The 22,044-nt window shown below is 62.6% G+C and overlaps 4 protein-coding genes across 6 annotated transcripts; 3 read left to right on the plus strand and 1 right to left on the minus strand.

Annotated features, from left to right (window-relative positions):
* On the plus strand, positions 1-2,921 carry LOC112630716 (cytochrome c1, heme protein, mitochondrial). Of its 2 annotated transcripts, XM_025395243.1 has the most exons (7): positions 1-606; positions 1,213-1,409; positions 1,504-1,630; positions 1,719-1,876; positions 1,966-2,126; positions 2,425-2,525; positions 2,626-2,921. In XM_025395243.1, exons 1-7 carry the CDS (start codon positions 478-480, stop codon positions 2,728-2,730), a joined length of 978 nt encoding a protein of 325 aa, XP_025251028.1. In that variant the 5' UTR covers positions 1-477; the 3' UTR covers positions 2,731-2,921. The 2 variants fall into 2 exon arrangements, with proteins under 2 accessions (XP_025251028.1, XP_025251026.1); XM_025395241.1 differs by having other exon boundaries at positions 2,425-2,921.
* Positions 2,922-4,108: 1,187 nt separating this feature from the next.
* SHARPIN (SHANK associated RH domain interactor) lies at positions 4,109-9,598 on the minus strand. Of its 2 annotated transcripts, XM_025393732.1 has the most exons (9): positions 8,932-9,598; positions 8,451-8,625; positions 5,396-5,524; positions 5,177-5,318; positions 4,984-5,092; positions 4,749-4,902; positions 4,553-4,677; positions 4,338-4,466; positions 4,109-4,261 (listed from the first exon to the last, which is right to left on the minus strand). In XM_025393732.1, exons 1-8 carry the CDS (start codon positions 9,127-9,129, stop codon positions 4,350-4,352), a joined length of 1,149 nt encoding a protein of 382 aa, XP_025249517.1. In that variant the 5' UTR covers positions 9,130-9,598; the 3' UTR covers positions 4,109-4,261; positions 4,338-4,349. The 2 variants fall into 2 exon arrangements, 1 of the variants encoding a protein (XP_025249517.1); XR_003120768.1 differs by lacking the exon at positions 4,553-4,677 and having other exon boundaries at positions 8,932-9,596.
* A 163-nt stretch (positions 9,599-9,761) lies between these two features.
* MAF1 (MAF1 homolog, negative regulator of RNA polymerase III) lies at positions 9,762-13,029 on the plus strand. Its single transcript, XM_025393733.1, has 8 exons — positions 9,762-10,214; positions 11,020-11,146; positions 11,264-11,392; positions 11,471-11,636; positions 11,738-11,859; positions 11,965-12,084; positions 12,246-12,380; positions 12,505-13,029. The coding sequence occupies exons 2-8, from the start codon at positions 11,064-11,066 to the stop codon at positions 12,524-12,526; spliced, it is 777 nt and encodes a 258-aa protein (XP_025249518.1). The 5' UTR covers positions 9,762-10,214; positions 11,020-11,063; the 3' UTR covers positions 12,527-13,029.
* Positions 13,030-13,116: 87 nt separating this feature from the next.
* Positions 13,117-21,818, plus strand: WDR97 (WD repeat domain 97). Its single transcript, XM_025393731.1, is given in 25 exon segments — positions 13,117-13,281; positions 13,477-13,613; positions 13,734-14,362; positions 14,464-14,585; positions 14,750-15,449; positions 15,529-15,671; positions 15,756-15,992; positions 16,063-16,153; positions 16,277-16,409; positions 16,500-16,639; positions 16,843-16,903; positions 17,049-17,198; positions 17,305-17,358; positions 17,361-17,564; positions 17,644-17,769; positions 17,867-17,950; positions 18,856-18,933; positions 19,073-19,303; positions 19,399-19,584; positions 19,700-19,897; positions 19,976-20,097; positions 20,170-20,332; positions 20,765-21,282; positions 21,382-21,452; positions 21,532-21,818. Coding segments are annotated over 25 exon segments (4,893 nt in total). The 5' UTR covers positions 13,117-13,169; the 3' UTR covers positions 21,735-21,818.
* The last annotated feature ends 226 nt before the right edge of the window (positions 21,819-22,044 follow it).

Raw genomic sequence — 22,044 nt, forward strand, 5'->3', positions numbered from 1 at the left:
CGCTCAGCCTGGGGGACCGGCCTCCTGCTGCCAGGCGCTGCCTGCGGCCGAGACCCCCGCCCGTGCCTTCCGCCGGGCTGCCCCCCAAGCCGCACTTTCTCTGGAGGTCCTCAACCTGGAGGGGCAGCCTCCACCCGGCCATCGCGCAGCCTGGGAACGTGGAGAAAACGAGCGTCGGGGTCTTGGAGGCGGCGTGGGAAACGCCGGACGGGGCGGGGCGCTGTCACGGCAACAGAGAGACGCGACGGGGCCCCGCCCCAGCACCAGTTTCCACGACAACCCGAAGAGCGCGGCGAGGCAGGCGGTGCCCCTGCCACTGACTGACGCGACCCGGGCCAGCACGCTTCGTCCCCGCCCACCCGACAGGCCCCGCCCCCACGCCCGTCCCCGCCCTGCGCTCCCCGGCTGTCGCGAGGTTTTGACTCTCGTGGCGCCCCAGGGGCCGACGGGAGTGGCGGCCGCGCGGAGGAGGCCAAGATGGCGGCAGCTGCGGCTTCGCTTCGCGGGCTAGTGTTGGGCCCGCGGGGCGCGGGGCTCCCGGGCGCGCGTGCCCGGGGTCTGCTCTGCAGCGCGCGGCCCGGGCAGCTCCCGCTACGGACACCTCAGGTGAGCGCTGGGCCGCGCCTCGGCCTCCGAGCGGCCCCGCATCCCCGTGAAGGTCACGGCGGGGAGGCTGCGGGCGCGGGCCAGGGCAGCGCGGAAGCAGTCCCGGCCACCCAGCGCCCCCTCTCCCCGCTGCCTGCCGACCTTGAGCGTGTGGGATCGGAGCTGGGCGCCTACCTCTCCGAATGGCAGGGCGCCCCGTCCCGAGCGTGGGGGTCGGCTGGACGGGCTCGCTTTCGTGGCGGGGCGGGGGCTTTCCCGGATGGCGCGCCCAGGACGACTCTCGGGGCTGGCTGTCCAAACTGGGCCCGCGTCCTGAAGTGACCCCAGCCTGACCTCGGCCAGCTGCTTGTGACCTTGGCCTGCCCCAGCACCCTTGGTCACTTCGGTCTGATCCCCGGCTGAGGATGCAGGAACACCCCCCTCCTGAGAGCGAATCACGATCTAGGGGTCAGCGGCGGAGAGGGATGGCGTGGGTAGTGGGACAGGGTGTGCGTCTGGTGCCCTGCAGGAGGTGGCCGTTGCTGGGTGGAGAGGTGGCCGCTGAGAGTCAGATCCCCAGGTAGGGCTGGGTGGTGTCCTGGCAGGCGCTGAGCGGAGATCTTGCAGGCAGTGGCCTTGTCGTCGAAGTCTGGCCTTTCCCGAGGCCGAAAGGTGATGCTGTCAGCGCTGGGCATGCTGGCGGCAGGGGGTGCGGGGCTGGCTGTGGCTCTGCATTCGGCTGTGAGTGCCAGTGACCTGGAGCTGCATCCCCCCAGTTATCCGTGGTCTCACGGTGGCTTCCTCTCTTCCTTGGACCACACCAGGTATGCAGCTGGCTGGCTGACTGGCAGGGGGAGGTTCTGGGTGGAGCTGGTGAGGTGGAATCTTCAGCGTTCCTAACCCTTTCCCTCCCTCCAGCATCCGGAGGGGTTTCCAGGTATATAAGCAGGTGTGCTCCTCCTGCCACACCATGGACTTCGTGGCTTACCGACACCTGGTGGGCGTGTGCTACACGGAGAATGAAGCTAAGGCGCTGGCTGCGGAGGTGTGGGGTCTGGGGATGCCTGGGACCCAGGGCTCAGGGCTCCCACTGTGGTGAGATGGTAGGGTTGTGATGAGGCTCTCGGTGGCAGGTGGAGGTTCAAGATGGCCCCAATGAAAACGGGGAGATGTTCATGCGGCCAGGGAAACTGTACGACTATTTCCCAAAACCATACCCCAACGCTGAGGCTGCTCGAGCTGCCAACAACGGAGCATTGCCCCCTGACCTCAGCTACATCGTGCGAGCTAGGTACACGGGCTGCCCACGGGGTGGTGCTGGAGAGGTGGGGGAAGGGCTGACTTGTGCTTGGGACTAAGGAGCCATGGATCTGGTCCTAGGCATGGTGGTGAGGACTACATCTTCTCCCTGCTCACGGGCTACTGCGAGCCACCCACCGGGGTGTCACTGCGGGAAGGTCTCTACTTCAACCCCTACTTTCCTGGCCAGGCCATTGCCATGGCCCCTCCCATCTACACAGATGTCCTGGAGTTTGACGATGGTAAGAGGCCTCCAGTCTGGCAGTGAGCATGTTGAATACTTCTCCACTACCCCCAGGGATGCTTCCCCTGTGTTCCTGGGCCCAGGAGGTCCTGCCCACTTCTTGTCTGGGGTGTCTTCTGTGCATATCTCAGGAGGCTTTGGGGCTCCTTCAGTCCTTCAGTCTTGCGTATGTCCGGTGGAGGGTACTGTGCCTTTGATGCCTTGGGTAGGGGCCCGTGTCTGCTCCACAGAGGGGGTGTGTTATCCCAGGTTGGACATGAGTGTGAGAATAGCCCTCATTGCTTGTCCTTGGCCAGGCACCCCAGCTACCATGTCCCAGATAGCGAAGGACGTGTGCACCTTCCTGCGCTGGGCATCTGAGCCAGAGCACGACCATCGAAAACGCATGGGGCTCAAGGTAAAAGGGTTGGGAGGCGGCCATGGTGGGTATCAGAGAAGGGCTGAGAGCTGGGCAGGGCTCCTCCCCACTCCCTTCTCTGAGCCTTCCTCGTCCCCAGATGTTGATGATGGCGGCTCTGCTAGTGCCCCTGATCTTCATCATGAAGCGGCACAAGTGGTCAGTCCTGAAGAGTCGGAAGCTGGCATATCGGCCGCCCAAGTGACCCTGTCCAGTGTCTGCTTGCCATCCTGCTAGAACAGGCCCTCAAGCCCAAGAGCCATCCCAGGCCTGTTCAGCCTCAGCTGGCTAACCCCTGTTTGTCTGGAAAAAGAGGCAAGGGGACAGGAGACCAGGCCCTAGCTCTGGGCCCTCCTTCAGCCCCCATCATGGGAATAAATTAAATTTCTCAATGTACATATTTGAACTGTCATATTTGAGCTATTATATGGAAGAAGTGCAGGTTTGCAAGGGACTCTGATACCAAGACCCTTGCCTTCACAAGGCTCCCAGGATGTCCCATTCAGTGTGGCCAGCAATGCCCTGCACTATCTGGTAGCTGGGAGTGCAGACGGTGGGTGTGGAACAGAAAGCAGACAACTGGATGTTAGAGGAAGTGGCAGCATTTGGTGGGGTGGGATGGGGTGTGTCTGGGCAGACAACTGGATGTTAGAGGAAGTGGCAGCATTTGGTGGGGTGGGATGGGGTGTGTCTGGGCACAGAGCTGAAAAGGGCCTGGCTAGGCAGGATGTGGCCCAGGGACCTGTTGGAATGAACAGCCAAGTGTCAAGGTGTTGAACCACTTGGCCCCATTCTGATGGCAGCAGGGAACCTCGGCAGCATTTCAACAGGGAAAAGGCCTGGTCTAGGGCAGGGGCTATTGCTGGACTGGCCTGAGAGGAAGGGGATAGCTCCCAGCCAGGTGAAGGGGTCAAGTAGACGGGCAGGATGTGTGTCATGGAGTGGCCCCTCCTAGCAGTCCACAGGGCAGCTGGGTGGTCGGTCCTGGCCAGAAGCTGGCAGTGGCTGGGTTCCCATAGGAGCATGCTGCTGAGGGAGGGAGACAGTGGATGCTATCTAGGAGGGTCACAGAGACATGACCCAGCACTGGCCCAGTGACCTGGTGTAGGACTTAGCTCCTGAGCTTCCCTCGTCCCTAGGAGGGGAAGGAAAACACCTGTTTTCATTGCTGGTATCCTAGCTGCAAGAGCTGAGGGGAGTGGTGGCCAGAGTCCAGGGAAGGCAAGAGCTGAATGGGAGAAAGGTGGTGCCAATAGGGCTGCAGGCAGGAGAGGCACAGGCCTGGGGGACCAGGGTAGACAGGAGACAAGGTCAGTGGTGGGGGCTGCGGCTCAGTGTGTGGCACACCCCAGCAGCCTCAGCCCAGTGGTGAGCAGCTGGGTGGGGGGCTCTGTAGGCCTCTGGAGTCTGGGAAGAGATCCCCATGCCATGCTTTCCTGACCACTGAGGCTTAGGGTCCAGGTCCACTCTTCGGTACCACTGGGGTCTGGCTGGGGGAGCCCCACCTGCTGATGAGGGTGTCTCTCTATAGTGCTAGCTAGGTTGGGACAGGTCTGCAGAGATACCACGAAAGGGACAGTTGCTGGCTTGTAAGTGTCTTTAATGGTTTCAGTTTGTGGCCCTTCCCCCAACCCTGGTGACTCTGTCCCAGCAAGCAGTCAGTAGAGGTCCCCTGAGTTCGGCGGGGACCTGGAGACGTCGGGCCTATGAGGGAAGGGCCACTCTCCCCTTGTAACCTGTGGGGGTGGAGCTGGGTCATTCCTGTAGGTTCTGCCGTGCCCCCACCTCCCCTGCCTGAGCCGCCTCTGGTACCTCTGGTGGCTGCTAGGTGGAAGCTGCGGCAAGGGGATCCCAAGTGCAGGGCCTCTGGGTGCTACACATCTCACAGCCAGGGCGGCTTGGGGCATTGATGAAGGTGCAGGAAGGGCAGGGCCAGCTGGGCTGGGGGAAGAGAGACAGTTGTTGCTTCCCTGCTCTTTCCAATGCCCATGGCTGTCCTGACCCACCCTGCCCAGTCCCGTGCCCACCTGGAGAGGACTGGGCAGGCTGGAGGCAGCTGGCTGGGGGCCTGGGGGTAGCCCCAATGATGGGGGAAACAAGCGTCCAAGTTCCCCGTCCATCTTCTGGGGGCGCTGAGGGCTAGGTCCTGTGGCTAAGGGGGTGGAGCTCAGGACTGGCGGGCTGCACCCCACCTCCCACACCCCACCCCCATCGAGGACTGACCTGGGGCTTCTCGAGGAGCTGACAGCAAGTAGAGGAAAGCAGGGTCCCCATCCTGCCGAACTCCATAGGAGGCAAGGCTGCGCTCAGGCACACACAGGCACCGCCCAATGACCCAGCGTTGCACAGCTGGTGGGAAACCGAGCTCTGAGAACACCTGCGGCCAGAGCAATCAGGGCAGATGATGTCACCTAGGCTCCCCTGCCCCCTGGCAGAGCTCCCTAGACCCTGTGCCCACCTGCTCCTGGAGAGCTGCAACGGTGCAGTGGGGGTGGACCTGCAGGGCAACGTGCGCAGAGGACGCGGTGGATGCGGCAGAGGCAGCGTCTTCAAGTGTGACCTGCAGCCTGTGCCAGAATGTGGGTTGAGGGATGGATGGAGGACCTGGGAGGGTCACAAGGACAAGGTGAGGAAGAAGCCCCAGGCCTCACCTGATGGGGCCAGGTGGGAAGCAGGCCTCCTGAAGCTGAACGCTGAGGGCCACACGATGCTGGGCCAGGATGGCTGCCGCTTGGGCTGCCCCCTTCTCGTCTCCACCTGCAATGGCCCGGGCCAGATTCCCTGCCAGCTCTTCTGTAGGGCAAGGAAAAGACAGCTGTCACCACTGGGGACTGTCTGCTATCCCCCAACACCCCCCTCCACCCCTGTACCTCTCTCCATCAAGTTTCCAGGGCTCCTAGGAAGATCTGCCTCAGGTGTGGGGACTTCCGGGGGACTGGGGAGGGAGACGGGGCATGCTTCTGGGCCCAGGGCTGGTGGTGAGCTGCTGCTGCTGCTGCCTACAGGTAAGATATGGGTGGGCTATGCTGTGGCCTCTGTCCAGGCCTCTGGGCCCTTGGTTTTCCAGGACCTTTGCCTTCTCCCTCACCTCAGCCCATGCCAGGGTCCTGCCTCAGGCCACACTTCAAGCCACACCTTCTCCCAGCCTTAGCTCTGGCAAGCCCCTCAGAGGCCCCTGCCAGACTTCTGTTAGTGCTGGAGCTGCACTTAGTTCATTTTTGGGAATTAGAGCCCTTTCAAACCCTTTGGTGCCTGGCCAGGCCACCTTTCTTGGCCCTTTCTGCCAGCCAGGGATGCCTCACAGCAGAACCAAAGCAGGCCCTCAGTGGCCCTGCAGTCTGGGTGGCTTCTTGGAGCTCTTGGAGACCTCCCCTCTCTGGACTCCCTGACCCACACTTGGGCTGCCAGCACTCCAGACAAGCCACTGCCCTGGGCGTCTTCAGAGCTGGGCACCCTGCTGACTCCCCTTCTTACCCCCACCCCCGTGTGAGGCCCAGCCCACTGCAATGGGGGGTCCCCACCCAGTGCTAACACAGCTCCTGTGATGATCCCAGGCCCACTGTATTCATACTGTCTCCCTACTAGGATAAGCAGGGCCTTCCATGCACCCAGCGCTGTTCGGTCCTGGCACCCAGTGAGCCGCAAGGATCACCTGCACATGCTCACCTCAGGGTTTGTTTGCTGCTTCCTTGGTCACATGGTTCATGCCATGACCTTCACATTTCATTCCAGTGTTGCCTCAATGAGGCCTTCCCCTGCCACCGTTTTTTTTTGTTTTTGTTTTTATTTTGAGACGGAGTTTCACTTGTGGCCCAGGCTGGAGTGCAATGGTGTGATCTCGGCTCACCGCAACCTCTGCCTCCTGGGTTCAGGCGATTCTCCTGCCTCACCCTCCCGGGTAGCTGGGATTACAGGCATGCACCACCACACCCGGCTAATTTTGTATTCTTAGTAGAGACAGGATTTCTCCATGTTGGTCAGACTGGTCTTTAACTCCCGACCTCCAGTGATCTACCTGCCTCGGCTTCCCAAAGTGCCGGAATTACAGGCATGAGCCACTGTGCCCCTGCCACCGTTTTAAAAAGCAATCCTCCCAGCTCCACCATTCCCAGTCCCACACCATCTAATAGACTTTCTTTTTTAAAAAACTCTACGGTAATTTTATTATTATTATTTTTTTTTTTGGAGACAGGATCTCGCTCTGTCACCCAGGCTGGAGTGCAGTGGCACGATCACAGTTTACTGCAGCCTAGAACCCCTGGGCTCAAGTGATCCTCCCATCTCAACCTCTCAAATAGCTGGGATTACAGGCAGACACCACTACACTCAGCTAATTTTTTTTTTTTTTTTTTTTTTTTTTTGTGAGACGGAGTCTAGCTCTCGCCCAGGCTGGAGTGCAGTGGTGAGATCTCGGCTCACTGCAAGCTCCACCTCCCAGGTTCACGCCATTCTTCTGCCTCAGCCTCCCGAGTAACTGGGACTACAGGTCCCCGCCACCACCATACCTGGCTAATTTTTTTTTTTTTTTTTTTGGATTTTTAGTAGAGATGGGGTTTCACTGTGTTAGCCAGGATGGTCTTATCTCCTGACCTCATGATCTGCCCACATTGGCCTCCCAAAGTGCTGTGATTATAGGCGTGAGCCACCGCGCCCGGCCCACTCAGCTATATTTTTAAATGTTTGGTATGTTGCCCAGCCCTGTACTTATTTTATATGTCTGCCTCCTCCCCTCTAAAAATGCAAGCTCCAATAGGATAGGGATTGGAAGTTTTGTTCATGCCAGAGGAGTACCTGGGACAGAGCAGCTGCTGAATACATATGCTTGGTGAATGACTAAAGAGAGCCTAGCTCCTTTCTAAACACTGAGTTGCTTGAGCCTCTCTTACATCCCTGTCTGGCTGTCTTCCGACCCCTCTGGCAGCTCTGCTTATCTGTTTGTGGGCTGCCCTCTGGGAGCCCCATACTTCCCAGTCCTTCATGTTTCTCAGTCTCAACAGCTAACTCTTCCATTTAAGCAACCATGGGCAGTGGCTCACGCCCATAACCTCAGCTACTTAGGCTGAAGCAGGAGGATCACCTGAGCCCAGGAGTTCAAGGCTCCAGTGAGTTAGGATCACACTACTGCACTCCATTCTGGGTGATAGAGGGAGGCTTTGTCTGCAGAAAACCTCCCAAGCAACCATGAAACCCAGCTAATTCCATCTTTTTTTTTTTTTTTTGGAGACAGAGTCTCCCTCTGTCACCAGGCTGGAGTGCAGCAGCACGATCTCAGCTCACTGCAACCTTTGCCTCCAGGTTCAAGTGATTCTCCTGCCTCAGCCTCCCCAATTAGCTGGGACTACAGGTGCACGCCACCATGCCTGGCTAATTTTTGTATTTTTAGTAGAGACAGAGTTTGGTTTCACCATGCTGACCAGGCTGGTCTCGAACTCCTGACCTCAGGTGAACCACCCACTTCGGAATCCAAAGTGCTGGGATTACAGGCGTGAGCCACCCCACCCGGCCACTAATTCCATCTTCTAAGCATCTCTGGAAACACCCTTCTCCCCAACCCTATCTGCACAACCCTTGCCACTGCAGAACTCTCAGTCTTAGGCAGCAGGTATCTGAGTCTGTCACTCTCCCACTCCTGTCACCCTCCTGCTGCTCTTGGGATGATGTCTTCTCACACAGGTCCTGACCCTGCCTGCTCCGCCTCTTCATGCTTGCCTCTCATGTTTCCTGAGGGTTAAGGAAGTGCAGGCTGAGGTTCCAGGGCTTCCTGGTGGAGGCTGCAGCTCGTACTGGCTGGGCCCTCAGATGGTGCAGGAGACTGACTCCAGGAGCCACTCCAAGTACTCCAAGTTGGAAGGTGGATCCAATTTCCCCAACCAGGACTGGGGGGCCAAGGCTATTCCAAATGAGTATCCATTACAGGGCACTGACCATTCTGTCCTTCCACGGTGGCACCTCGGACTAGGACTGCCCACCGCTGAGCTTCCTGAGGGTTGAGGAAGTGCAGGCTGAGGGTTCCAGGTCCTCCTGGCGGAGGCTGCAGCTCGTGCTGGGTGGGGCCTCGGATGGTGTAGGAGACTGACTCCAGGGGCCACTCCAAATTGACCTGAGAAGGGGGAGAGTCCAGGCTCAGGGCGTTCCCCCGCCCTACATCGCACGATGAGCAAAGAAACACAAGATAACATTTATAGGCCATTTCAAGGTCCTAAGTCCTGTACGCCTATCATCAAATCTTCACAATAGTCCTGTAAAGTGGGTCCCAGCATCACCCCCATTTCACGGACAAGAAAAGAGAAGCAAAGAAACGTAACTGCTTAAGGGCACCCAGATGGCAAGCGGAGGGGCCTGGCTTTAGGCTCCGTGCCCTGCCCGGGCCAAGAGGACTGACTCCGCGCCCTCCGCCCCCACTCACCGCCCCGGGTCCCGCGTCCAGCAGCTCCAGCCGGAAGCGCCCAGGCCGCTCAGGGTCCGCGCTCAGCTGAAGTCTCCGCAGCTGTGCCTCGGCGTCTGGCCTGGCGCCCAGCAGCCTCACAGCGGCGTGCACAGTCAAGAGCACTGCGGCCGAGCCCAAGTCCGAGGCCGCCGCCGCCCCGCCCGCTGGCGGCGCCATCTCCGGTCCGGCCGGGTCCCGGGCCTCCGAGCGCGCTTCCGTGGGATCTGGCCGCTAAGCGTCTCCGCCCGTCGGAAACCCAGGCCGCAAGCCTAGGGTTCCGGGCGCGCACAGAGCGTCGGCCTTGGGACGGCGCCGAGTTGTGCACCCTGGCCAAGCCTGCCCCGCTGGCTTTGCCCAGAAATGGACACGGCCCACGGGCTGGGCGAGGCTGGCGGCGTGTACGAGGCTGGGGCAGGGCGGCGGAGGCGCTCACGTTTGAGCTGGTCTTTGGGGGCAAAGGGTAAGGGGCCGAAGCACCGGCCACAACTGAAGGCGGACGCTGCCTCTTTGCCCCAGGGGCTCGGCAGGTGGAGATGCAGACGGCCAGCGACTATCTCAGCGCCTGGCGGCAGCTGGACATCGCTTCCGGGACCTCCAATGGGCAGCCACCTTCGCCCGCAGACCGCAGCCCCCGCCACGCCCACACGACGCACTAGGTTGGCCCGTGCCTCTCTGGTTAAGGGGTCGACCCCCTCAGGGGCGGAGCGAGAGAGGCCATGGCCAATGAGCGCTGGGGATGGGCGGGTCAGTACGGCGAGAGGAGTGACAGACAAACTCCACAACCAGTAGACATAGAAAGCAGAACTGAGTGGCGGGTAAGGCACCCGATTGCTATTCGAGCTCTCGATCCCGGCGACTGGAGCGGGCCATTCAGAGGCGCGGGGCCGGGCCTGGCGGACGCTTGTTGTTGTCCGGTCGGGGGAGGCGGAGGTCGCTAGCTCGCTCGGCTCGCTGACTCGCCGGGGCGCTCTGTGGCGGTCGGCGGCAGGTCGGTCGCGAGAGCGGGCTCTGTGCAGGGGGGCGAGGCTATGTCGCGGTGGCAGCCCGGATGGGCCGGCAGGGCCAGGAGTAACGGGACGTCGCCGCGGAGCTTCTTCCCCCGGATACAGTGCGGCCCGAGCGGAGGCCGCGGCGCCGCCCTCCGATCTTGAGGAGCCCGCGCTGCGCGGAGCCCGCCCCCGCCTGCGCACCGGCACCAACGCGGAGCGACCCACCCGAGCCAGACCCGACCCGGCGAGGCCAGATCTAACCCAGCCAGGCAGGTGGGTGTCCGCCCTGCGCCCCGCGCCGTCTCGGGCCTCCGGAACCACAGCCCCCAGCAGGCCTCGCGCGGCGCGCTGCCTCCTGGGATTTGTAGTTCCACCGCGGCTCGGCGGGTGCCCTACCCGGCCCCGGCGGGCGCTGCCTGGCGACTCTGCAGCGCCCCAGCGGGGTCGAGGGACCGCCCTCCTAGGCGTCTGGAGAAACTAGGCGCTTTTTCCGGGTAAAGTGGAGGAACCTCTAGCTTTCCTCTCCCCGGGCCAGAAAGCAGCCAGAACGAAAGAGCGCCCGCCCAGGTGACCGCAGGGCCCGGAGCCCCAGGTGTCCTGGTTCCTAGCTGGGATGCAGCCTCTTACCCTGGCTGAGGAGCCCAGCCAGCCTGAGGGAGACTGCAGAAGTCATGTCCCGTTGCGGACTCAAGAGTTACCCCCATGGTGGCTGGAGCTGTTCTTTCGGGGTGGGGGTGGGGGTGGGGGTGGGGATGGGGAATGGCAATGGCAATGCTGAGCGACAAACTCAACCAGCAGCCCCAGGGTGAGCAGGGTCCCCGGTGGTCCTAGCCTAGTCCCAGAACTCGCGTGTTCTGCAGGGTGTGTGGCTGACCTGGAGCCTGGACTTGCCACTCTCAGGTAAAACAAGATCTCGTCACCTCTCCTGGCGGGGCAGACAGGGGAGTTCCTGATGTGCAGCCTGGACAGAGGCCAGACTCAGCTTGTTCCCAGCGGCTCCACTTAGTGGGTAGGAGGGCTGAAGGCAGGGCCCCAAGGGGCCAGATAGATACCCATGGTCTGGCCTGTCACTCCCCAGGCAACACTAGCTTCTCTGGAGCACGAAGCCCCCTTCTCAAGGACATGAAGCTGTTGGAGAACTCGAGCTTTGAAGCCATCAACTCACAGCTGACTGTGGAGACTGGAGACGCCCACATCATCGGCAGGTGAGGCAGGAGGGGGGGGGGGGGGCGCGCGGGGCTGGCATCTCGGAGGTCACACTGCCCCGCCCTTCAATGGAACCTGGGGGAAGCATGCTTCATGGTCCTCTCTGCATCCTATAGGATTGAGAGCTACTCATGTAAGATGGCAGGAGATGACAAACACATGTTCAAGCAGTTCTGCCAGGAGGGCCAGCCCCACGTGCTGGAGGCACTCTCTCCACCCCAGACTTCAGGCCTCAGCCCCAGTAGGTGAGCCATAGTGGGGGCTGCCTGAGGCTGGGGGTTGAGGGGAGGTGATGGGCCCAGTTGATGCTTCTCTCTGTGCAGACTCAGCAAAAGCCAAGGCGGCGAGGACGAGGGCCCCCTCAGTGACAAGTGCAGCCGCAAGACCCTCTTCTACCTGATTGCCACGCTCAATGAGTCCTTCAGGCCTGACTATGACTTCAGCACAGCCCGCAGCCATGAGTTCAGCCGGGAGCCCAGCCTTAGCTGGGTGAGGGTCAGGTGGAGGGAAGGGACCCACAGCCACCCCACTGTTCTTCCCCACTTTCGGTAGCCCTGGGCTCCTGTCAGCCTGATTGTGACCTGCTCTAGGTGGTGAATGCAGTCAACTGCAGTCTGTTCTCAGCTGTGCGGGAGGACTTCAAGGCCCTGAAACCGCAGCTGTGGAACGCGGTGGATGAGGAGATCTGCCTGGCTGAATGTGACATCTACAGGTGGGCCGGCATCCCTGCAGGTGGGCCCCCATCCCTGCAGGTGAGCCAGCATCCCTGCAGGTGGGCCCCCATCCCTCACACCACCTGTCACCCTATACTCCCCAGCTATAACCCAGACTTGGACTCAGACCCCTTCGGGGAGGATGGTAGCCTCTGGTCCTTCAACTACTTCTTCTACAATAAGCGGCTCAAGCGAATTGTTTTCTTCAGCTGCCGTTCCATCAGGTGGGCACCATCTGCCTCCTCCCCCACCTCCCTGTTGGGCCGATACAACTTCCCCAGCTGTGCCATCTCCACCCAGCTTTGTCCTCCCTGAACATCCTTCCTGAGGCCAGCAGCAGGCCTGGGTAGGGGGTCCTAAAACTGGTTTTCCTGCCTCCCCTCAGTGGCTCCACCTACACGCCCTCAGAGGCAGGCAATGAGCTGGACATGGAGCTGGGGGAGGAGGAGTTAGAAGAAGAAAGCAGACGCGGAGGCAGTGAGGGTGGGGCCGAGGAGACCAACACCATGGAGGAGGACAGGTGTGTGATGGGGGCCATGACCCGGGTCCCTGAAACCTGGAGTGGGTACAACAGGGTGGGGGCCTCCTCTACTTGGTCTAAGTGGTGGCTCCTAAAGGCCCACTGTGTGCCAACCTCCGCCCAGGGTCCCAGTGATCTGTATTTGATGAGGAGGAGCCGAGGCCCCAGCTTCATCCAGCTTCAACCAATGCCTGGACCTGCCCGCCTGAGAGGCCCCTGGGGCCTCCCCAGCTGCTGGCCAGACCCTGGCGCTGCCACAGTCCTGGCACTGCCCAAGGCCATACCTGCCTAGCCCTTTGGCTCCATCCTGTGGATGCCCACTCACCCCTCAGACTCCTGCTGCCCGTGCTGTGGCCGGACTCGGCAGCAGGGGGCCTGGTGGGAAGAGTGACTGCCCTGCCCAAATGAACTGCCACAGCAGGGAGAGCTGGACCACAGAGTTTATTTTTGTATTTCTACTGGGCCTGCACACTCCAGCCCAAAGGGTCTGTGGCCAGAGGCCCCGCAAACAGGCCCCGGCGGTCACCAGCTCTGGTCTTGGGCCGGCCCCTGGTGCCCACCTGTACCCCCACCTCGCCCATTTGGCCGCGTGCACTGAGTGTCACTTTGCTGCAGCTCATTTCTTTCCAATAAAAGTTTCTGTGACTTAGTGTGGACCTGGATGCGATGTGGGGGCGGGGCCTGCGGTGTGGGAGTGGCCAGCGGCATCTGGTATCCTAGCAACTGCCGCTGCCGGCCGTGACCGCTAAGTCCTGGGAGCTGTTGGGCTCTGGGACCGCAGTTGCAGAAATGGAGGCAGAGGCGTGGGAGGCAGAAGGCTACAACCTAGTTCTGGACTCGGACCTGTATGATGCAGATGTCTACGATGTCCCAGACCCTGGGCTGCTCACCGAAAAGAATGGTGAGGGGTCCTGGCCTTGTCCCACAGGCATCCGCCAGGAAGTGGGTCTCACTCGGGCTTGGGTTCCATCCCCTGGAACGAAACTCCCCTGGGCAGTGCCTGGCAGGGCAGGGCCCCTGGAGGAGGGCTCCCCATAACCGTCAGGGTCGGGGACCTGAGGCTGTAGGTGGCAGAACTTCCAGTTCCCGCCCGCAGAGTTGACTTTCACGGAGCCGTCGCAGGTCCTGCCCTTTCTGACCAGCAGCCAGCAGTGGCAAAGCCTGACCCCGCGCGCCCGCGCCCGCCGGCTGTGGCTGCTTCTGCGCACCAGCCTCCACGAGGTCGTGGAAAAGGTGCGCTGTGCTCGTCCTGTGCCTCCAGGCCTCTTTCGGGATCTGGTCCTTCCCCTAGGGGTTCCCTAGGCCGGAGCAGCCCCAACCTTTGACGGCGGGTCCGCTCACCCCGGCCCACAGGAGAAGAGAGGCGAGCTGCGCGTGGCGCGCCTGACGCATGGGCTGGAGCCACTGCGCCGCCTGGAGGTGGCAGCCGGGCTGCGCTCAGTGGCGCAGGACCCGGTGGGCGGACGCTTCGTGGTGCTGGACGGCGCGGGCCGCCTGCACCTGCACAAGGAAGACGGCTGGGCACAGGAGACGCTGCTGGCGCCTGTCGGGCTTACGGGGCTGGTGACCGTGTTGGGCCCGCTGGGTGCCGTGGGCCGTTTTGTAGGCTGGGGCCCCGCGGGGCTGGCCATTCTGAGGCCCAACCTCAGCCTGCTGTGGCTGAGCGAGCCGCAGGTGGGCAGGGCCCCGGGTTGGGCGCCCACCTGCTGCCTGCCGGTGCCTGACCTCAGGCTGCTGCTCGTGGCGGAGATGGACAGCAGCCTGGCGCTCTGGCAGTTCCGCTCAGGTGGTCGCCGCCTAGTGCTGCGAGGGTCACCACTGCACCCGCCCCCGAGCCCAACGGGCAGGCTCATGCGTCTGGCTGTGGGGCCGGTTCCTCCCCACCACGTCCTGCGCTGCTTCGCGGCCTATGGCTCGGCCGTGCTCACTTTCGATCTGCATGCCTGGACTCTGGTAGATGTGCGCTGGGATCTGCACAAAACGTGAGGGGGAATCCCCCTAAGGAGGGCCAGGCATGTAGGGGTACAGGGCCCTCACAAGGCGATGTTAAGTCCGTTGGGTTTCTCCCATTCCCCACTTGTAGCACCATCTCGGACCTGGCTTACTGCGAGGAAGTAGAGGCAATGGTGACAGCTTCCCGGGACAGCACCGTGAAGGTGTGGGAGGCTAACTGGCAGATCCGGATGGTGTTCGTGGGCCACACAGGTGCTCTGAATTCTCTGCACCCCGAGCCTCGGCCTTTTGCCTCCAGCCGCTCTAGGCTGTCCAGCATCTCTGCAGCTCTGGCCAGGCCTTGCTGCGCTGACTGCAACATAGGTGGAAGGCTCCCCGGCCTTCAGTCAGCCGAGTGACCTGCACCCCTCCCACAGGCCCGGTGACGGCTATGGCTGTGCTGCCTAACACGACCCTGGTGGTGTCGGCCTCACAGGACGGGACGCTACGCACCTGGGACTTGCAGGCGGCGGCGCAGGTGGGCGAGGTAGCACTGGGCTACTGGGGTCAGGACAAGCTGTCCCGGCGCGTGGGCCGTCTGCTGGCGCCAGCACGCCCGGGCTGGCCGGTGCTGTCCCTGTGCGCGAGCAGCATGCAACTGTGGAGCGTACGCGAGCTCTACTCGCCGTTGGCGCAACTGCCCGCCAAGGTGGTCCATGTGCAGGTGGCGCCTGCGTTGCCTGCGCCTGCGCACCCGTCTCTGCCTACTCGCCTCGTGTGCGCGTGCACCGACGGCTCAGTCTACCTCCTGTCAGCTGCCACCGGGCGCATAGTGAGCTCACTGCTGCTGGAGCCGGAGGACTGCGCGGCAGCCGTGGCCTACTGCCTGCCGCGCGAGGCGCTGTGGCTGCTGACCAAGGCCGGGCACCTGGTCCGCGCCAACGCGGCGCGCTGCCCCATGAGCGTGCTGCACCGCGTGTGCCCGCCGCCGCCCCCTGCGCCGCAGCCTTGCTGTCTGCACCTGTACAGCCACCTCACGGATCTCGGAGGCGCCTTCTCCTCCTGGGAGGTCGTGCGCCAGCACCAGGGCGAGTTGCCCCGCAGCGCTGTGGCCTGCGCCTGCAAGAACAAGAACCGGTGGGTGCCGGAGCCGGCGAGGGTCTGGCGGGCAGAAGGAGTGGCAGGGTCCGCGCCAACAGGCTCTTCCCACTCGCAGGTACCTGCCCGTGGTGGGGCACATGGACGGCACGCTGTCAGTCCTGGATTGGCTGTCGTCGAAGACTGTCTTCCAAACGGAGGCGCACAGCCCGGGCCCAGTCGTCGCCATCGCATCCACCTGGAACAGCATCGTGTCTTCGGGTCAGTAGCTCCCCTGCCAAGGGTCAGGCTGCCACAGAGCCCCCTCCCCTCCGACAAGGCCCAGCCAGGCTCCGCTGCCCACAGGTGGGGACCTGACGGTGAAGATGTGGCGCGTCTTCCCCTACGCCGAGGAGAGCCTGAGCCTGCTGCGCACCTTCTCCTGCTGCTACCCGGCCGTGGCGCTCTGTGCGTTAGGCAGACGCGTCACCGTGGGCTTTGAAGACCCAGATAGCGCTACCTACGGCCTGGTGCAGTTTGGCCTGGGCGACAGTCCGCGATTAGACCACCGGCCCCAGGACGACCCCACGGACCACATCACCGGTGAGGGGGCAACACGAGTGAAGCCCAGCCCCCGCCCGGCTCGGTTCCTGACCCTGAACCCTGCCCCCAGGCCTGTGCTGCTGCCCCACGCTCAAGCTGTATGCCTGCTCCAGCCTGGACTGCACCATTCGCATTTGGACCGCTGAGAACCGCCTCCTGCGGTAGGCTGGGAGGTGGGGAGGACTGGGGTCTCCTCCCTCTGCCTCGCACCAGAGCCCAGTGGCTGAACTGGGTGGAGAAGGCCTTGTCCCTGCTGAGCCTCGGTTGCCCTGGGTCACCTCCAGGCTCCTGCAGCTGAATGGTGCCCCTCAGGCCCTGACTTTCTGCAGCAACAGTGGAGACCTGGTGCTGGCACTGGGATCCCGCCTCTGCCTGGTGTCCCATAGGCTCTACCTGCCTACATCCTACCTAGTTAAGGTGTGTGGTGAGGACAGAGTGAGCAAGGTGGGCCCCTCACCTTGCCCACCTTGGGGGAGCAGACCTGGGTTCCCCCAGCCAGGCATACAGGTTCCTTCTCCTATTCGGAAGATGTGCTGGAAGGTCCCAGACATGGTGGACGACCCTCCGCTGCCACTGACGAGCCAGGAATCACTGACTTCCACCCAACTGCAGAGGCTCAGCAACCTCCATCGGGCAGCCAGCCTCAGGTCCCATATGGGCCTGCTCAACCCTCCTGGAGGCCCCCCTTTCCCACCCTGGGTGAGGGCCTGGCTGCGTGGGGCCCTCTGGAGTTGATGCAAGCCTGCCTGAGCCTTGGCACACCCATTTGGGGTCGGTCCTTGTCCCAGCCTCTGCCCCAGCCCACTGACATGCCACCCAGCATCCCACCTGTGCCTGTCCCTGTTTGCAGCAAGGCCTTGCCTCTCATCCATCGTTGGAGGGCAACATCTCAGCACCTTGTGCCGAAGGAGGTGGGGTGGGTCCTCCTTAACCCGCCCTGCCCAGGCTCAGGCCCCAGCCTTCAGCCCTGGGGCAGGCCTGGGATCCCTGTGGTTGTCTGGGCAGCACGTAGCAAGGCTCAAGGAAGAGCAGGCTGATCCCTGAACCCTGACTCAGGACTTGGACGCCCTAGTGGCCCGGGACCGAGACCTTCAGCAGTTGAGGCTGGGGCTAGTGGTCCCAGCAGCCCGGCCCCCACCCTCCTGGCAGCAGCGCCAGGAAGGCTTTGACAATTACCTCCGTCTGATCTATGGCTCTGGCCTGCTGGTAGGTGTGGGGTCTCCCCCAACCCAGTCCTGACCCTGGCCCCTCCTCTCCACCCACCGCTCCCACCTGGTCTCTGATGGTCCGTCTGCTCCTGCTACCCTCCCAGGGCATGCAGTTTGGAAGGGAGTCCCAGCAGTGGAGCACCGGGACCCTCACAGTAGAGAGAGAGAGACCTGGGATGTGTGTGCCCTACCCCAAGCTGCCCACTGTCTTGCCCGGGGTGAGGTCAGCACTGCAGCCCAAACAGTGCCAACAGCCCTGTCCCCACAGGACCTGGGGCCCCTGGACCAACACTTCTCCCATCCTCCCCGAGTCACAGTGCCAATCCCACCCATCCACCGTAGGGTGCACAGCAAGGCATCCCAGGTAAGGCTTCCCACCCTCCCACATGCCTGCTGGGCCGCCATGGCCCTTCTGCCACCCTGTGACTCCTCCTATACTCCAGCTTTTGGCCCGCTCCTCACTGAGCCACTGCCTGGGTCTCAGTCTGGATCTACAGCTGCAGTTGGAGCAGCTCCGAGGGAAGATGACCGTAGCCCTGGACCTGCCATCCTCCCACCTGCAGTGCAGGGTGAGGGACCCAGGCACGTGGGGTACCACCTTCTGAGGGACAGAGCTGCAGGGGCGCTGGGGACTGTGTTGTTCTGAGCCCCCATTCCATCCCCCAGATCCCACTGCTGCCAAAGAGACAGCCCAAGGAACCTCTTTCTAGCCTTGGGGGCTTCTTTCCTGCCACCGTGCAGCCCCACAAGGTGAGACCCCCACCCAGCTTCTGGAGAGCCACTCCTCTCCAGGCATCGCTCTTGTGCCTGCCATCTCCCCTTTGCTACAAATCTTTGTGTCCAAATCTGACCCAAGGGCCATGCCCACCTAAAACCAGAGGGCCAGGCTGCAGCCTCCCACGCACCCCTCACCCCTCACCCTTCACAGTCTGTCTAACCCTGTTCCAGTACAGCTGTGTTTGTGGCCACAGACTCCTTGCTGCTCTGGGAGCTGACATCAGGCAAAGCCAGGCCCCCAGCCGATTATGCCACACACTGCTTTCCCCCGTGGAGGCTGTGGAAAGGCAGGTCCCCTAGGGACTTTTCCTGGAAGATCAGAGTCCCTGCCCTTTAGAGGAGCAAAGTCAAGGGAACCTGGCCCTTCAGAATCCACTGTCTTCCCACTCTCACATACACCAGGTGCCCAGGCAGGCATCAGCCCCTCCCCCAGCATATGCCTGGCACCGTCACTTGCCCAGGTGGGTTATTGACTCTTTGGACCTGGGTACCACCATCAAGCTCTTCGTTGCCCTCTCTCCAAGCTCCTTCCTTCCTCCCTGGCCCCTGTGCTTCTTTTAGACTTTCTTGTCCCAGGGCTGGGCCAAGTCCTGTGAGGAGCTTGCGGGGTGTCAGGGCCCCTAGAAGCCAACACTTCCCCAGGTTTCCCTTCTCATTTGTCACAGCTGATGCTCACTGAGGGCCTCGCCCCTGGTATCTCAGGGTTCTCCTGCCATCTGTGTTGAGAGTAGGGGTGCCAGCTCAGTCAGCTGTCGGAGGCCTGGCAGCAGAGCTAGACTGGCGGCTGAGGGGCTCTGAGAGGTTATACAGGTGACCAAGGTGGTGGCCAGGCTGGGGGAATCCAGGTTCTCAGCATTCCCTGCTGTGCCCACCTCCAGTACTGCCTGAGGCCTATCTGCTTCCCCGGCTATGTGCCCAACTCAGTGGTGCTCCAGCAGATGTGGCTAAATGCGGAGGTCAGCGGCCTCGGATCCCTGACTCAGCTTGCCTCCCAGAGAAAGCTCAAGGCAAGGGACGGGGCTGGGGACTTTGCTGGTAGGGGAGGGCTCTGCTGTCCTTGCAACCCATCAGGCACCACCTCTTGCCCCTCTGCAGCCAGGGGCAAGCCAGGATGCCCTGTGGTTGCAGTACCCCAGGCCATCCCAAGCCCAATGGCAGAGAAAGCTGCTCCAGTGGCTGGGGGATAAGCCTGGAGAGGAGGAGGAGGAAGATCAGAAGGAAGAGGAGGAGGAGAAGGAGGAGGTAGAGGAGGAGCTGGACTGGGCCTCGGCTTCCCTGAGCTCGCACTCCAGCCAGCAGCTGGATTCCTGGGAACTGGAGGAGCAGGTAGAGGCTCAGGCAGGGGCCCCAGGCCACCACGGGAGGTGGGCTTACACTGAGACCCAGACAGGTGGGACCTGTAGTCACTGCTGTTCCACTAGAGTGCTGTGGACTGGACCCGGGAGCCCCGGCAGCGCACCTGCGAGACTGCCAGGACCCACCCTCATCCCTGGCACCGTCATGGGAGTTTGCTTTTGGATGAGCATTACGTGCATCTGCCCAAGTTTCTGCATTTCTTCATCTACCAGACCTGGTTCAAAGAGTTGTTCCCCGTCTTCAACCTGCAGGTTGGAGGGAATTCAGGATGCCTGAGAAGCATGGGTTAGGGTGAGGGACAGGGGAGAAGGTAGGGGCTGGCTTGGGTGTGACATGGGAGCAGGACCTCAGCATACTATCTTGCAGGCATACCCGGAGGCGGGCACGGTGGAGGGCCTGGCCTCACTGTTGGTGGCCGTGCTGGAGGAGACCACGTGGGTGGACTGTGTGCACATCCTGCAGGTGCTACTGAGACTGCTGCCCAACATAAGCAGTGATCTCCAAGGCCAGCTGCAGGGCCTGCTCATACACTTGCTCAACCTGGACCAGCCCCCCAGCCTCCAGGTGTGCCCCTTGTCCTGCCCCCAGTCTTCCTTCCTGCCCACCCGCCCTCAGCAACCACATCCCCTCCGCCTGCCTCAGGACCAGACGCAGAAGAAGTTCGTGATGCTGGCGCTGCAGCTGCTCCTGGCCTGCTCCCTGGAGTCCCGGGATGTGGTGCTGGAGCTCATGTCCTACTTCCTCTACTCTCCGGTGCACTGCCGGTGAGTCTCGCTCCGGCCCAGCCCTCCCTTCCACTGGGAAGGCCTCTGGACAGCCACATGCATCTGTCCCAGGCCAGAGCTCAAGAAGCTGCTGCATGGGCTGGGCCTTCAGGACCCGGAAGGCTTCCTGTTCAAGGAGATGATGACCTGGGTCCAGAGCCCCGACCTGGACTCCAAGGCTGGTTTGCGTACTCGCTGCTGCCAGAAACTGGAGGACATGATCCAGCAGCTTCAGGTTGGGCTGGTGGGGGCCGGGGGTGCCTTGGGAACCCTGTTGCCTTCTCTGGCTTTCTACAAGTCCTGGGATCAAAACCAGCTGAGGCCACGGGCCCCTTGCCTTGCCCAGTCCTGGGCCTCCAGCCTCCCTGCCCTGAGCATCTCTGGAGATTTCCCTGTGCAGGTGGAAGTCACAGGGGGTGTCTGGCCCTGGGTGTTGAGCCAGGGACAGCCCTGGGACCTCCTTGTCAAGGGAGGGGCAGCCCCTGCCTTGGGCTGAGGGTCGGGCAGAAGGGAGTTTCAGTGGCCATGAGGGTGCTCAAGGAGCCAGGGTGCTTGGCCGTGGGTCACTTCCCCACAGATGGAAAGCTCGCAGCCACTGTCTTCAGCCAAGTTGCTGGTGGTGCTGCCCAAGGTCTCCAAGACCTCAGCACTTTCCTCTCCTCCCAAGGAGACCCCATCGCAGACTTCAGTGGTCTCTGGGGCACCCACGCATGCCTCCGTGATGCCCTCGGGCACCTCCTGGTCACCCTCCAGCATCTCTAGGAGGCTCTCGCAGGTCTCAGAGGTGCCTTCGATGGTGGTCTCACCTGCGGAGCCGCACTCTCTCCCCCCGGAGCTCCAGGCCCAGCAGACGCTGGCACCCACGCGCAGCTGGGGGACCGGCCAGCTAGGTCTCAGAGTGCTCTCCGAGACGCTGAAGAGCTTCTGCCTGGAGCCCGAGGCCCGCCTGGGCCCTGCGGGGCCTGCTCAGCTGCCCGAAGAGCCGCCGCTGCTGGAGGAGACCGACTGGTCGCACTCGCAGCTGCTGGACTTGGGCCCCATAGACGCGCTCAACTTCTTCTGTCAGCAGCTGCGGGCGCAGCAGCGGAGCTCGCTCCAGGAGGAGGCTGCGCATCCGTACCCGCCGGTGCCCGACACGGTGGCGCCGGTGCCCGACATGGTGGTGCCACCACCCCGGGAGCAGTGGTGCGCGGGGCCTGCGCCGGCGGGGCCTGCGTGGGGCGGCCAAGCGTGGGGCGGCCAAGCGTGGGGCTGGACCGGCTGAACCCTCCTCTTTGCCTCCAGGTACCACCCCATCCTCCGGCTGCAGGAGGCCAAGGCGCAAAGGTCCGCGAGGTGCGCCATGAGACTGAGGGGTGAGTGGGGCCAGGGGTGGAGACTGGGCCCCCATCCCGCCCCAGACCCCAGGCCTCACAAGCCTCCGCCCGCCCCCAGGCCCGATGCTTTCCCGGCTCTGTGCGGGCCGCACCCTGGATGGCCCCATCCGGACGCTGAAGCTGCCGCTGCCACGTGTGGAGCCGCAGCCTTTCCCCCGGGACTGGCCCACGCCCCCACGCCCGCTGCCCCCGCGGCTCCTGCAGCCCGCCTTGCAGCGCTACTTTCTGCCAGAGGACGCGGACCCTGACACCTATGGCTGACCGGGCTGGTGGCCTCAGCCTGCCTGGCTCTGGGGCTTGCCATTGGTATTTGGCCAAGGCCTGCGTCGGGAATAAAGTCCAGAGAATTTCTTTCCGCAGGATGCCGCCTGCTTTGGAGGGCCCTGGGGTGCGCAGGGCGTGCGGGCGGGCGGCCTGAGCCTACAGTGGCGGCAGAAGGCGGGAGCCGGAGGCCTGGGAGGTGGCCATCATGGGCACCAGCGTTCCTGGAGGGGTGGCCGGCCTAGGGCAGAGGAGGCCCATAGCGGGGCCCCATCCGCTGGGCACGGAGCAAACGTTTTCTGGTCAAGTA

The sequence above is a fragment of the Theropithecus gelada genome, chromosome 8, assembly GCF_003255815.1.
Source record: "Theropithecus gelada isolate Dixy chromosome 8, Tgel_1.0, whole genome shotgun sequence".
NCBI classification, from domain to species: Eukaryota; Metazoa; Chordata; class Mammalia; order Primates; family Cercopithecidae; genus Theropithecus; species Theropithecus gelada.